Raw genomic sequence first — 16,638 nt, forward strand, 5'->3', positions numbered from 1 at the left:
CCTGTGTTTTCCCCAGATGGCAGCTAGCTGGAGACACTCTTCTGTTTCTCCCCACCTAGTAAATATACCAGGGAGCCTTCTATATCAGTACATATAGATCTGCCTTGCTCCTTTTAGTAGCTGCATGGTATTTAACTACATAGAAGCAGCCAGAATTTTTAATATGCCACCTATTGATTAACAAATAGCTTCTTTCCATCTCTTATTTTTATAAACAATGTTGTGATAAGTATTCTTCCTCACATACCTTGTGTGAGAATATTTCTGAAGGATAAATTCCTAGATACAGAATTACTATGTCAAGGTATAAAGAAAATGTACACACAATAGTGTAAATAAACTCAATACTACAAAACTATACACTTAAAAATGGTTAGCATAGTATTATGTTATGTGGTCTTTTTTTTGCCATGATAAGAAAGAAAATGTACAATTTTTGATAGCTATTGCCAAATTGTCTCTAAATCTTGACTATTAATTATTTTCCCATTTAAATTTGCCTTCTGTTTGCAATATTTTGGTTCAGTTGCTATAAAAATAGATTTTTAGGAAGCTAAATAATCTATAAGTTCTGAATAAAAACATCCCCCGTTTTTTCCATAGAGAGATTCTCAGGAAAATTTCCAGGAATTGATAATGCTCTGATGTGAAGCTGTGGAAGTCAGGAAATGCTGCTAAGAGCAGGACTCTGCCTCCTAGCAAAGGCAGCCTGTTTCAGTTTTATTAAAGAACAGGGATCACTGAATCACTTCGGCTGCTTGTCCTACTGTGATTTAAATTTGTTTGAAGACTCAACTGAAAGAAAACAAGAGGTTTCATATGATTGAAGTTCCACCTTTCAAATGATGTTCTAATTTTTGTATCAAATGTCTGTGAGTGGGAATCTTTATTTAACTTCTTTTCCACTCCTACCCCTAGTACCACTTTATTCCTATCAACCACAAGTGCCCACTTACACACTCCATGGAGTTAAGCCTTGAATGAAGTTGTGAAGGACAAAAGAGGTATGGATTACAGTATTAATGTAACCCCAATAAAATTAGGAACCTGGGGACTGTGTGCTGCAGAGTAACAACCTAAAGTTTCTACCCAGTCTGATTCCAAGAAGGCTTGAAAAGCACTGCAGATCTTTACTAATGTGTCTTGAGGAGCCAATAGAGGGTTAATTACATCACACAATGTTCTGCAAAGTGCACTGCTAAAAATTCTCTTTAGATGTCTCTTCTTTGAGAAATCAAATTTACTAAGTCTTCTTTGGACCTTTCTTTTTAATCTATATTTCCAATCCAAATGGCAGCTGCTCTTATATGTCTCTTCTCACACTTTAAAATTATAATTCTGTCCCAGCTTACTGGCCTTACTTCTCCCCTCACTTCTTTTTTCCTGGTCTGCTTTCTCTAGCAGCTTTTATTTAGCACAGTTTACCTCTTCTGTCAATTGCATTCCCACCCAATGAAGCCAAAGCATCTTCTTAGAAGATGGGAGGACAAGTGGATTATAAATCCTCCAAATTTAATTTTTTTCGTCCTAATACTAAGAGTACAATTGGGTCACACTTCAAGCCAGGCACTGCGTGTGTATTATTTCATAACCAATATGTGGAGTTCATATCCTCAAGATTGCTTTTGTTGTTCAGTCATTAAGTTGTGACCAACTCTTAGCGACCCCATGGACTGCAGCACACCAGGCTTCCCTGTTCTCTACTATCTCCTGGAGGTTGCTTAACTTCATGTCCATGATTACCATTTTGGAAATGAAAAATCTAAGGCTCATTGAGGTTAGGTGATCTACTCAAGGTCAAAGACTTAGGGAGCATATCTACTTGCCCTGTACAGTTTTCATGGTTCTTAAGCAGATAAATGCAATGCAATGTAAGAGTAAATGATCTTGACTGTGCCCTTCACCGCCATAACCTTTCTCTGATCTCTATCTTTCCAAATCCTTATGTTTAGGTCTAGGGATATCCCCAGGTCCCTCCTCAGTGGCTGAACCAATCTCTAGACCCAGTATTTCTCATCCAATTGGCTTAGCTCTGTGTCCTAAGGTTCTATTGATCTCTTTCCTTTGTGCTGAGCCGCTGTTCTCTTTAGTGCTTCTCCCTGATATCCTTCCCCAAATTTTGGTTCTTGTCTGGGTTTCGATGACTTGGTCTACTTCTTGCCAATCTACTCCTGCTGCCCTGAAATGTCAATCAATTTACCTTCTACTGCTAATTCCTTTTTTACTAAAAACTGCCCTACCAACCACCTCTATATGGAATTATACTCTGTGGTTCTTTACATGGGGGACAACTGCTGATTAGAGTAGATAGATATCTGATGCAGAGGGCACCCATGCACAGACTCTTCAATGATCAGTCTGTCTTTCTGGTATTTCAACTAAGAGTTACCAACACCACTCTGGCTATGAAAAGCCAAGGAAGAAAGTCATACAACCACCATTTGCGGCCATGTGCAGTATAAGTAAGAGGAGATAGCAGATCTATTGAGAAACGGTAGTAGAAGAAATTCACATAGAAGAGCTTAGAAAAGACCATGTGGCTCTAGGGTGGTGGAGCGGGGTGGGGAGGGGAGGGTGTCAGTGGTTCTCTCAGCCTGATGTCTTCTGGTTACAGCTCTCACGAGGCTTTTTTGCACTCAGTACTAACTTGTGTTCTCCTGAGTTCTATTTACTCCCTACAATAAACTTTCCTTTGTTCTTGAGTTAGTTTTAATAGGTTTCTGTTACTTACAATTAAGAGACTTCACCAAACTCACAGATACAGAGAACAAAGTAGTGGTGGCCAGTGGGCAGTGGTGGTGGGGCACGGGAGGTACAAATTATTGTATATAAGATAGGCTCAAGGATGAATTGTATAACATGGGGAATACTGCCAATGTTTTGTAATAGTAAGTGGAAAGTAACCTTTAAAATCGTATGTATAAAAATAGAGACTTCACTAGGCCACCTCTTTCCTTGGGTTGGAAGCTTTGTCTGCATTTCTAACCCCCAGCAGGTATCCCATAGCAAATGGGAAGAGCTCCTGTTCTGGGCTGCCTCAAGGCCTTGTTCTGGAGGTGGCTTTGAACTAGCTACTATGGGCATCCAGATAAAGCTGTTCCCAGGAAAAAGAACATGTGCACAGGAATAGAGTTGGAATGAGCCTGGAGTTTTGTTGTGGCTCCTGTTTTATATGAGGGTGTGATTATTGTCCTCACATAGTACAGGGTCAGCTTTGGGACAGAGAGCTAGGGCTATCAGGAAGTGACTTTGTTAAGCAGGGGTGGGAGGGGCAGGCGGGGGCAGGGGAAGGCAAAGAAGTGGTATCCTCCTTTCAGGCTGGGGACTGACCTGATGAAAGTGAACCTTTAGAATCATTAACTTTTGTAGCTCTACAGGGGCTCTTCACTTTCCTGATGAGGAAATGGAGACCAAGAATGAAAACATGATAATGACAGGTAACATTTAGTAAGTGCTTTCTACAGGGCAGGGTCTGCTCCAAGCACTTTACACACATCAGCTCCATTAGTCCTCACTGTGACTCAATGAGGTTGGCATATTATCATGCTCATCTCATGGAAAGGGAGCCCAAGGCACAGAGGGGTCGAGTAACCTGTGCAACATCACACATTAAGTAACACCTGGAACTACCATTTGCACCTATGGAATCTTGATTCAGAGTTAATGCTTTTAGCTACTATATGGTGCTATTTCTCACCAGCACTAAAAATCATCGCAACTCAATTATTATAAATAAAAGGTGGCAATGTGTATGTGTGTGTGGCTTTTTCAGTCAGACGAGGTAACATGTCATGATTCATGGAAAATATCAGAAATCAGGCAATGGCTTCAATTTTAATTAGAGGAAAGTGACCACAAGTTTAGAAAATCAAAAATCAGGAAAAATAAGAGTTTGGTAGGCATATTTTGTCTCTAATGATTTAAAGGAGATGAGAAAATAAAATTATCAGACTCCTTCTACCAGTTCCCAGAGCCTTATAAATTGTTTCAACTTTAAAGAAAAAGGACGTCAGCTTGTTTATTGACTCTTGTGCCATCGGTGGCAGGTTTAAGGAATCCGCCAAAGTGAGGCCTCCTGAAGGTGAAATAATCAATGTCTATGTGAGGGTCCACCATTATCTGACCTCTTACAGTCAGGAAAGCTTCAAATTTAGAGAAATATGAAAGTTGGAGTGTTTTTTCTAGCATTTTTTTTCATGAGTCAGTGCCCAGTGCATGGTTTTATGCAAGATGCTGTTGCCAGAGATGCTCTAGGTCTCTGCTCAAAACCTGTCAACCTTAGCCTTTAGCAGAAGTGAACATAAATCTTTAAGTTAGAGGACTGAGATAAGAAAGGAAGCTACAAACAAACCCAGCTGGACCAAGATGGCAGTGAATCTGACCTCCAACAGAGCTCGAGTCTTATTACTAGCTGATTTTACTATATTTGCATATTAAATAACACAACTGGCAGCCACAACTTGACATCAAGGAACAAAAAAGGATAAAAGGGGATGGCACCCCAATCCCTGGAAGAGTCCTGCACTTTCTCCAATGGATTAATGCATATGCCTCCCTGTTATTAGCCTCGCTCCTCCTCCCTTTGTCTTACTCTTTAAAATTAAATCCCCCTGGCCAGGTGCATGAGAAGTTAACCTGTCAACCCTAGTTCCCATTTCTCCATTCTCTGGCCCCTGAATAAAGCTTGTGCTGTGTGGCTCTCAGCTTACTTGAACCAGAACAACTAGAGTAGAAAACGAGCCCTCCTTGCCAAGGCAGAGAGCTAGCGCCCAACCAGGGCACTAAAGTCCATATAACTTAATTTGTCATTTGTTAATGACTGCCAAAGAATGTTCAAACTGCCGCACAATTGCACTCATCTCACACACTAGTAAAGTAATGCTCAAAATTCTCCAAGCCAGGCTTCAACAGTATGTGAACCATGAACTTCCAAATGTTCCAGCTGGCTGGATTTAGAAAAGGCAGAGGAACCAGAGATCAAACTGGCAACATCTGTTGGATCATCGAAAAAGCAATGGAGTTCCAGAAAAACATCTACTTCTGCATTATTAACTATGCCAAAGCCTTTGACTGTGTGGATCAAACTATGGAAAATAATTAAAGAGATGGGAATACCAGACCACCTTACCTGCCTCCTGAGAAACCTGTATGGAGGTCAAAAAGCAACAGTTAGAACTGGACATGGAACAACAGACTGGTTCAAAACTGGAAAAGGAGTACATCAAGGTTATATATTGCTACCCTGCTTATTTAACTTATATGCAGAGTACATCATGCGAAATGCTGGGTTGGATGAAGCACAAGCTGGAATCAAGATTGCAGGGAGAAACATCAATAACCTCAGATATGCAGGTGACACTACCCTTATGGCAGAAAGCAAAGAGGAACTAAAGGGCCTCTTGATGAAAGTGAAAGAGGAGAGTGAAAAAGCTGGCTTAAAACTCAACATTCAAAAAACGAAGATCATGGTACCTGGTACATCATTTCATGGCAAATAGATGGAGAAACAATGGAAGCCGTGAGAGACTTTATTTTTTTGGGCTCCAAAACCACTGCAGATGGTGACTGCAGCCATGAAATTAAAAGATGCTTGCTCCTTGGAAGAAAAGCTAGGACAAACCTAGACAGCATATTAAAAAGCAGAGATATTACTTTGCCATCAAAGGTCTATCTAGTCAAAGCTATGATTTTTCCAGTAGTCATGTATGGCTGTGAGAGTTGGATTGTATAGAAAGCTGAGCACCAAAGAATTGATGCTTTTGAACTGTGGTTTTGGAGAAGCCTCTTGAGAATCCTTTGGACGGCAAGGAGATCAAACCAATCTATCCTAAAGGAAATCAGTCCTGAATATTCATTGGAAGGACTGATGCTGAAGCTGAAACTCCAATACTTTGGTGACCTGATGTGAAGAACTGACTCATTGGAAAAGACCCTGATGCTGAGAAAGATTGAAGGCATGAGGAGAAGGGGATGACAGAGAATGAGATGGTTAGATGGCATCACCAACTTGATGGACATGAATTTGAGCAAGCTCTGGGAGTTGGTGATGGACAGGGAAGCCTGGCGTGCAACAGTCCATGGAGTCGCAAAGAGTTGGACATGACTGATCGACTGAACTGAACTAAATGACTTAATAGGGCTTCCCTTTATGGATCAGCTGTAGAAGAATCTGCCTGCAATACAGGAGACATCGGTGTGATCCCTGGGTCAGGAAGGTCCCTTGAAGAAGGAGATGGCAACCCACTCGAATATTCCTGCTTGGAGAATTTCATGGACAGGGGAGCCTGGCTGTCCTGGGGTTGCAAAGAATCAGACACCACTTAGCAACTAAACACAACAACAATGACTTAGTAAGACATTTATGGCTTGTGTGTCAGTTCACCTGTTCAGACACTGGCTGAGCACCTACTGTGTGTGAGATGGTGTGTGAAGTGCTGGAGATACTTCGTGGACATCAGGAGGCAGGAGAGACTGAGCTGACGCAAAGCGTCTCCTTCCTACTACAAACACACAGACATGTTAGACAAATATAGCAGGTGGAAGTTTCAAAAATACAAAAGGGAGTTTAGAAAAATTCCCTGGATGCCAGAAAGGAGGAGAAAAGTCTAACCGAAACTGTGAGCAGAGCTGATGCCTGGGACTGGGCCCAGGGTATGGTCCCAGGAGCTAGAGGTTTTAAAATCATGAAGGGCAAGAAAAGGAGGTCTTAGGCTAGTGTTAGGTGATGTGGGGGAAGACACCCCTGCCTAAAGCTGGATATTTTGAAGGACTCTCCTTTTTGTGAACGGGGATAAGAAAATCCTCTGTCAGTCATTTGGGGAGGTGGCAAGGAAGGTTGCTCTCATCCAGGTCCTTGAATGAAAATTCACCTTCACTAAATAGAAGCCCCAGCCTCTCCTGTGTGTAAGTGCAGGCCACTGGCCTGGCAGTGGGCCACTTGAAGCTGAGAAATGACATCTGAACTGGGGTGGAAAGACAAAAAATACAATCTCCCCTTGAGCAGACAACACAACTTGAGCATAGAACTCTCACAGGAAACAAAGAAAAATACCCACGGAAGATGAGCAAACAATTCAAAGTCAATCAAGGACACCAGCAGTGGGGAGAGTGGGCAAGTTCAATTCAAAGGAACATTCGTCCCTAAGACCCTAAGGTAACAGAATACTCTGAGGAAGACAATTGCTGCTGCTAAGTCACTTCAGTCGTGTCCGACTCTGTGCGACCCCATAGACAGCAGCCGACCAGGCTCCGCCGTCCCTGGGATTCTCCAGGCAAGAACACTGGAGTGGGTTGCCATTTCCTTCTCCAATGCGTGAAAGTGAAAAGAGAAAGTGAAGTCGCTCAGTCGTGTCCGACCCTGAGCGACCCCACAGACTGCAGCCTACCAGGCTCCTCCGTCCATGGGATTTTCTAGGCAAGAGTACTGGAGTGGCTTGCCATTGCCTTCTCCGGAGGAAGACAATTAGCCATGTTTAAAATGGAAGAGATTAAAAGAAACTAGAATAAGCAACAGGATGAGTAAGAGGAAATGAACAAGTGTCCACCTTCCAGGGACACAGAACGTGCTTGGAGACGGAGAAGGAAAGAAGCAGGCGCCATCCTGTCTCAGAGAAGGGCTGCACAGGGAGCTGCAGTTGCTCCGGGAGGGGGAGCCAGACCCAGCCTGCCCAGAGGGAGGGGCTGGGAAACACACGTGTCTAATGCGTCCGCAGGGAACGTGGACCCAGAGAATGGCACGTTCACCAGCTGCCACAGTCTAATGTCTGCATTTCCTCAGCTGTTGCAGAGATCCCCCTAAAGAATCTACATTATAAGGAAAGAGTAATTTATACATCCACCTCTCCCTCCCAATCTCTGAATCTCTCCAGCGTGGAGACAGTGTGTCCTTCATGCACATGGAGCCACACTCCCCCGCCACTCATTCTTCTCTTGCCCCCTAAGTCTTCTCTCAGTTCTCCACTATAATAAGCTCTCTTCTACTTCTGAGGCTTTGCACATGCTGTTGTCACCATCTAGAGTGATGTTTTCCTGATGCTTTTCTTTTGGGGCCCAGCTTAACGGGCACCCCTCACAGAGACCTTCCCTGACCACCTTACTAACAAGGTCCCTTCCTACTATTGTTTGATTTTTTTTTTTAAATACAACTCCTCGTTGGTTTCTTTTTTTACCTGAATTTATAATTATTTAACCATTTCCCCCACTTGTTTCCTCCATTAGAATGTAGACTCCCTGAAGGCAGGGAATGATCTCATCGCTGTTGGATTTCCAATGCCTGGCATTTATTTAGTAGATGTTCAGTAAAATTATCAAATGAATTAATCTATGCAGGAAACTATTATGAAACAATTAACACTATACCCACTCAGAGGATACAGAGATGGAGAACATGGATTTCTGAACTTTGCAGTTTAGTGAAGGAGAGATATCAAACAAGAACTTGCAGTAAATGTGATGATGGTAATGACAGGGGAGGTACCTGGTGTTGTGGGAGCACCAGGCCAGGGGACAGATTTTGTATAGAATTTGGGAAGGCTTCCAGGAAGAGCAACATTTAAGCTGAGTGATGAAGTATAAACATGAGTTCACCAGTTGAAAGGGAGCTGAAAGATATTCTAGACTGACAGAAGGCCCAGATGCAAGAGAAGTATGGCTTTTGGAGAGTATGAAAGAGGTTTTGCACTGGTTCAGCTTAGAGCTGCAGCAAGCAATAAGATGGGGAAGGTAAACTAGGTCAGATCATGGAGGGTTTTTAAGCTATGAGTTTGGACTTTTTTCTGGGGTCAGTTAGGAGCCATTAAACATCCTAATTGGGAGAGTGGCATAAGATATTTTATAGAATGGCTGTGGAGCTGTGTGAATAACAGGAAGAGGCTGGAGGCAGGGATGTCAGGCAGCTAGCGCAATAACTCAGGCAAGAGATGAGGATGTTGTAAATGGAGGCGAGGTACTGAGGAAGTGACCTGGAGGAATTGAAGAGAGAAGGCAGAAGAAGTTGCGATGGGGGCAGAATCAAGGGTGATGCCCAGGTTTCTATTACGAAAAACATGGTGAAGGGGACACTATCTTTGGGCCACATACACCTTGTACACTTGCCATAGATGTATACTTAGATGAAATAAAAATGGTCTTAGTGTAACATTTCACTGATGAATGATGAATATTCATCAGTTCACTTTTGGGTCCTGGGTCTGCCTGCATGTGTGATCTACCATTCCCTACTGCCTCCACCTGTCTTGAGGTTACTCACCTGTGACCTGCCAGGCCAGGCTTCTCTCAGTATTCTGAATCCACCGTCCCCACCAGGACCCATTTGCCTCTGTCTCCTGCTACGAAATGTGCCTTGTGCCCTTCCCCCACTCTCTCTGGCCGCAAGTGTCATGAATGCCAATAAAGTTGCTATAATTTTTCATTAATTTTCTTGGTGTTTTGTAGCTGTAGGGACATTAAAATTTATACTCAATAATATTATTACAGTTTCCCACTACTAACGGGATTATTATTTTTGTTCATTTATGTTTGAAAGCCATTAGCATAAGATTTACCTCCAACAATATCTGCTGTGATTTTTAATGCCCTTGAAACTTGCAGCGAGTGATAAGTCTATAATAAGAGAATGCTAGGAAGCATATAAATGTCTTTCTTGGGAAAAGAGACCTTTTTATTTTCATCCTGGTTGGACTCGGGTTCTTTGATATAGCAGTTGGTAGGATATAAGGCATTAAAGGCTGAGAACACTGTGCTAGTTTGTAGATGTGTTCAAACAAGTTCCCGGTTATTCAGGGGACACTTTCATATTCTAGGAGGATTCATATTCTTGTTCCTTTTTTATGTTGTTTCTTACCTGGCTTACAGAAAAATAAATTGTGTGCTTTCAGGGAACAATATTTAGAACCATGAGTTGCTTGAAAGCAAAGGGACCCTGAAATCACTTTATCTGTCTGACTTTTCTAGGAGCTGGGCTGCTGGATGCACTGCTGAGCAGAGCTATGGAAACAGATTATTTCAGAGGTTGGAGAGGGGAGTTTCGCTGTGGGGCGAGGAAGGTGGGTAGAGAGGGCCGGTCTTAGGCGTGTGTGACCTGTGCAGATTGTTAGGGCCCTGTGCAGTGACATTCAAGTGCCACCACCTTGAAATTCTTAAGTTTTGAACAAAGGACCTCCCATTTTCACTAGGGTCTGCAAATGATTTATTTGGTACTAATATAGGTTTTGGAGCCAGGTGGACTTGGGTTCAAGTTCTGGAATTCTCTATTGACTGTGCCTCAGTTATCCTTATCAGAAAAACTGGGGAATTAATATTGTCTTCTGCAACTAGAGGTGAGAGCTCAAAGCACATGCTTAGCATCCAGGGAACCTGACAGACCTTAGGACGTGCTCAGTGGGATTTTTAACTTTCATGAGCAGTACCCATAATTAAATATTATTATGACTTAATGTCAGGAACACTAGCCAGCTGGGAGAACCAGACATTGTCTGCGTGTACAAAAGCTAATCCCAGGTGTGCTGGTCAGGAACACACCAAGCAAAGAACATTTTCCTAAGAGGAGACAGAAGGCGGGAGGTCCATTCATCAGTTATCAGCCTTCTTACTGCTATGACACATGACTGATCATGTTTGCCAGCACAGTGTGGTCTCAGTTTCTCAGAGCTCCTGCATGCTTCCCTCCTCTCCAGAAATCCCTCAAGATAGCCAACGAGTGACACGGGCATTATTATAAAGATGCCCTTGATCTTGATCTAATTAATATGCAAACTTTAGTTTCAGCTATTATTTATAACAAAAGGTTTTTCAGCATATGACACAACAGAACTTGGCAGGCCATATATAACAATTCCATGCTTGAGAATCAGGAGCCCAGACAAGGTATTTCCCCTCCACGATAGCCCGGATGAGGACCAGTATGGAGCCCTTCATGACTTTGCAGATGAACGTGGCTGTGCTGTAGCCTAAATGAGCAATACCAGTGACAAGGCGTGGCGGCCAGAGTCAGAGAAACACTAAGTCATTGGTAAGATAAACTTGTGATGAATGGCATGCTATCTTGAAACACTGGGTTAAACAATTTTTTTCTGAAAATGGAGAAAGGCTTTAAATCAAATTAATGAGAAACATAAGCTAATTCCTGGGTGTTTTTGGACGCTGGGCCAAAAGAATTCCTCAGAGGATTATAGCAGGAAATCAGGTGGCCTTTGCTGCATTCAGTTTAGGGTCTGTGGGAGCTTGGAGTCCAGATGGTAGACATCAGGGGGAAGGACTGGGGGCCTCAGCTCTGCGTGCCCTGCTGCACACACACACTGTGAGACACAGGGCCCCCTGCACTGCCTCAGGAGACATGGGGCAGGAGCCCAAACAGGGCAGCAGCCTCACAGTGGCCTGTGCTGGAAACGACCACATTCCCAGCATGGTTGGCTCTTTCCTTCCTTCCCTCTGTACACTTGTGAGCAGTGAGATGTGGTTCACTGCCCAGATCTCTGAGGCCCAAAGGGCTTTTGTGGGTAGTGATGGCCAAAGCTGGACTGTCTCGTCCCCACAGTGCAGCCTGTGAATGGCCTTCAACAAACCACAGCTCGTCTTTCAAGATCCCTCATCAATCTCTTTCTAGTGCTTTTGATGATGGATGATGGTAGTTCCCAACGAATAGAAAAGAATAATAGACTATTTCTCCCTTATCCCTCACTGGTGTGAAATGGGTCCTAGATAATACCTGACTCCTTGGCCCCCATGAGATGGTACACTGTATCAATACATTAAAGATGCTTCAGGTTATAATGATTTTGATTAATTACTGACTAGTTTATCAAACACCTCAAGACATAGGGGCAAAAACCATCTGTCAAGAAACAAATGTTTCTTTTTGGAAATGGTGATTTTAGCTTCGTGTGAACGTCACTCCCCTGACCCTTTCAAGAATCAAAGTAACCCACCTCACTGACCCTCAGAAGAACAAAGATGTGATATTCCAATGCAGCCACAGCAACAGCTTTTAGCACAAGCTCAAGAAACCACAAATGCCGTCAGGAAGATGTGAGACAACATTTGTGCCTCTGTCTTCAACTGAACATAAGCACTCTGAAACTCAGCAAATAGATTTCACTTCCTACAGTACCAATTTTCCAGCACATTGTCCTGTAAGTTTTGAGCCCCTGGGAAAGAAAAAGGATGCTTGGTGGCATGTCTGGGTTTTAGTCATTCTGGGATTATTTTTCTTACCTGTTGTCGAATTTCCTCCTCCATTTTCACTGGGGAGCCCAATTCTGCAACCTGTTTGACGCCTTCGCTTGCATATCCTCCATACTCCCATAGCACGTAATTCTTGGAGTGGGATCCGCCGATGATTGCAGACCAGTGATTGGCCCGACCTGGAAAAGCCAATCAGATGCAGGTATCAGTGTGGCTGTGGCTAAAACACAAGTCCCTTCAAGGATGGGGAGGTGTAATTGGACAATGATCCAACCTGTGTTGGCTAAGCACCTGCTCTGTGTTAGGTCCTGTGCTATTCTGGGATGAGTAAGATAGTCCCTGTAAGCGAGTAAGTCTTGGGCATATGCAGACAGGGCAATGGGTAGATATCTAAATAAGACAAAGCTGGCCCAGAATGATGACTCCTGTCTGGAAGAATCTCAGAGAAGAAAGTTGAGAGAAGGTTTAAATGTTGAGCAGATCTGTAAGACAGAACAGAGAGAAATGACTGTTTCTGGCAGTCTCGGAAACATTAAGTCACATTGTGTGTTTGGTGAGCCATAAGTAATTTAGCATTGCTGTGTCACAGAGTGTCAAGGGGAGAGTTGGGAAATGAGGCCAGGGAAGTAGGAAGGAGCCTGCCCATGGAGAACCTTGTTCTAAATGCTTCAGGAGTTCCGATGTCGTTTTTAAAGGGTCTGAAACCATTGAAGGGTTCTGAGCAGGGGAATGACACGATCACATTTGAATTTCAGATAAATCATCCAGATAGCAGTGTGAAGGATGCATCAGCGCAGGGAAAATTGGAGTGTGGAGCTGGGGAGGTGGGCACTGAGCAAAAGGTAAAGGGAGTGAGTGGGAAATTAGGCTTAATCATTCCTGGGAATAAGCACTGCTGTTTTTTGCTGGCTTTTATGTACATTCCAAGGTGAGGGGCAGGCAGGCTAGCCATGTGAAAGGATGGGCAAGGTGGTTTGGATACAAGGACATGACTAGTCCACAGTGGTTTGCTGAGGATCACCCAGGATAATGACTGCAATGGGATGCAGCAGGGAAGTGATGGATGACACAGAAGGAGAACAGAATAATATCTGGGCAGGACCAAGGCCTGAGGATTTTTCAAAGTCTCAAGGGGGAGGAAAGAGAGGAGAGGAAAGTCAACACCAATACCACACCAGATTTGTTTTTGCACATGATGAATATAAATATATATATATTGATTACTGGGCTTCCCAGGTGGTACTAGTGGTAAAGAACCCGTCTGCCAATGCAGGAGACATCAGAGACCCAGGTTAAATCTGTGGGTCGGGAAGATCCCCTGGAGGATGAAATGGCAATCCGCTCCAGTGTTCTTCTTACCTGGCAAATTCCATGGACATAGGAGCCTGGCAGGCTATAGTCCATGGGGTCACAAAGAGTTGGACATGACTGAAGTGACTTAGCATGCATGCATGCACACACGCATATTGATTACTGTTACATAAAATTCGTTATAATGTTGACTCAGTTGTCTGCTATTCTTTGGCTGGGTTTTTAAAATCTCCAGTTAAGGAATATTTTTGGGCACAGCAAAGAGGGAAACTTGAACTGGCTGAATCCAACTGATGTTTGCTGTTTCCAACCCTCTGGCTCAGGGTGGGTAGACCTTTCAACTCTACCCCCACTACTTAAGAAAGCGATTCTGAACAGGCCCGGATCTTGTTCACATCTCCCACCTGCTACTCCAGGGCCCTCTGGTCCAGGGCCATATCAAGAGCATGGGCCCAAAGCTACCTGCCTGGTCTGCTGAGAGATGACATGATACAGGCAGACAACATCACCATGTGGGTCTGCCCAATTGCTGGCTCATTGTTTCCCATACATCAGGGAAATGCAAACACTGTGTTTATCTATCACATCCCTAGAGAAGACAGATGGAGGTGTTGCCAGCCATTCCTCTAATTTACTTCCTGATTGGGAAGCATGTTCTGGTTATGATCTAGGCTAAGAGCACTGCTTGTGTAGGGGCAAGGGTCAGAATCAGTCATGACGTTTGGTTCATGGTGTGAACACAGGAAGATCAGTCCCAGTATCTCACTTATCCCCCTGTTCTGTTTCACCAAAATATCCCCTCATTCCAGACTCAGTCCACCTGTAATTTCATACCTCAGTGGCTTAGCACATGCTGTTCCCTCTGTGCTTTCCTCCTGTCTCGCCCACCCATTCCTTTTCCTGATTTACCCAGAAGCCTCCCAAGACCTCCCTAGAATGATTTAAACCTTTGTCTTCTGTCTCCCCTTAGCACAGATCACATTTTAAAAAATGAAGTATAGTTGATTTACAATATTATATTAGCTTCAGGTACACAACATACTGATTCAATATTTTCATAGTTGTTAAAAAATAATGGCTATATTTTTCGGTGCTGTACAATAGATACTTCTACCTATTTTGTGTATCTTAATCCCTATCTTACCCCTCCCCTTTCCTTTTCCCCACTACCAGTTTGTTCTATCAGCACGGATCATACTTACGATCCCCACTACATATGTGTTTTCCCACTAGATTGTAGGCTCCCTGAGGAAGTCTGTCTTCAGCACTGTATCCCCAAGTGCCCAGCCCTGAGCCTGATGCACTGTGAATGCTTAGCACTTATTCCCTGAAGCATTTCATCCAAATAATCAAATACAAAGGTGGCAGTATATGTGCTAGAAGCATTGGGGAGCAGGCTTGCACAGATTTGATTCAATGTGATTAAATTCAAGTCTCAGTTCAGCGGAGTTCCTAACTCCTACTGGGCTAAAGCACTCAGCTATTCTGCGGGCTGTTAAAAAATAAACACCGAACAACAACAAAAAAGAAAGGCCTGAGTCTCAGAGCCAGCAGACAGGGATTCAGATTCCGGCACTGACACTTACTACCTGTGTAAACTTGGCCAAATTCCAATTACTTTATGTCCCTGATTCGTAGCTCATTCTTTTGTAATTCAGGGATGATAATACCTACCTTATCGACCTGTTATAAGAATTAAATTCAATTTTTAACATAATGACATAATATATGTGCAATCACTGGCACACAATAGACCCTCAATAAAGATGATTTCTTCCTTCCCTGGTTGTTTGGGAGGCTACAAAAATGAGTAAAATATGAACCTGGCTTTGATTCAATATAAGAGATAAGAAATACATAACGCGAACTTAGGTAAGAGGATAGGAACAAGCACAGTCACAGGGGGACGAGGGGATGGACCAGATGGCTCTTTCTGATTTATTTATTGAACTTCCATTTACTACGTGCCAAGCACTGTGGCAGGCCCTGGGCACTGACAGGACCTGGATGTGATGCTTGTCCTGGAGGGACTCACAGCCTGGGGGAAGGGAAATGGATGATCTCGCAGATTACCTACAATCAAGCATAGTCAGAGTTCTAGACACAGAACATGGAACACAGGAGATGGAGCAGCTAACTCCAAATTCAGGGATTCAAAGTCTAAATGCATGTTTACAGAGAAACAAGTACCTCAAGAATGAGATGTCATACTCTTGACTAAAATGTCAGGGTATCAGTTCAGCCTTCTAGTCAACACAGCTGTTAGTTTTCTGCAGTGGTCTTGCAACATACCACATTTATTCAAATTTTGGGAACTTGAATGACATTAACCACAAAATGGATATTTTGCAAGGCACTAGGCTAGGGTAAGGGGGCAGACTACATCCTTCCTGGGGATACAAGGCAGGCACTCATGGGACAATTTGCACTGTTAGAAATAACAAGGAATTCAGATGAATGGCAGTCATATATGGGCAGGATGGCTTGGGGGGAGGGCCACAGTGCAGAAGACCAAGGCTCCAAGCCTCCATTCGTGACCATGAATCAGTTATTCCATCTCTCAGAGCCTCAGTTCACCTTTTAAAAATAGAGATAATAATTACTAGACTGGACTGTCTCTCAGAGTTGTGCAAATTAATTGGGCTGGCCTGGGAGAGAACTATAAAAACTTTAAAGAATTGTACAAAACAAAAGTCTTTATTTTTATAGACAGAAAGCACAGGAGCATCCACAAGAAGGCAGAGGAGCAAGGACACTTCCCCCTTGGAAGGAGACTCCCGTGGGAAAACTGGCAGGACAGGAGGAGCAGGAATTCTATTAAAAATAGATAAGATCTATTTTTAGGGTCAGGAAGATCTCCTGGAGTAGGAAATGGCAACCCACTCCAGTATCCTTGCCTGGAGAATTCCGTGAATAGAGGAGTCTGGCAGGCTATAGTCCATGGAATTGCAAAGAGTTGGACACGACTGAGTGACTAACACACAGGTGTTAGGCACAATGCTTTCCTAGGTGCAACCCTCATTACAACTTCATTGTTATCCTACAGATGAAGAGATGTTAAGGAACCTACCTAAGCTCACAGAGGAGCTAGCAAGAGGGCCAAGTTGGGGTTCAAATCTAAGTTCACTGACTCTAAAACACATGCTC

The 16,638-nt window shown here is 43.4% G+C and overlaps 1 protein-coding gene across 1 annotated transcript in view; it reads right to left on the reverse strand.

Annotated features, from left to right (window-relative positions):
• Nucleotides 1–16,638, reverse strand: part of SPON1 (spondin 1) — a 349,778-nt gene that overhangs the window by 125,290 nt on the left and 207,850 nt on the right. The window contains exon 6 of the mRNA XM_055423333.2: nucleotides 12,211–12,359. Within this exon, the coding sequence (XP_055279308.1) occupies nucleotides 12,211–12,359 (149 nt within the window). The remainder of the gene's footprint in view (nucleotides 1–12,210; nucleotides 12,360–16,638) is intronic.

Source organism: Moschus berezovskii, chromosome 14 (assembly GCF_049115385.1).
Source record: "Moschus berezovskii isolate FMDL1 chromosome 14, NW_MosBer_1.0, whole genome shotgun sequence".
Lineage (NCBI taxonomy): Eukaryota > Metazoa > Chordata > Mammalia > Artiodactyla > Moschidae > Moschus > Moschus berezovskii.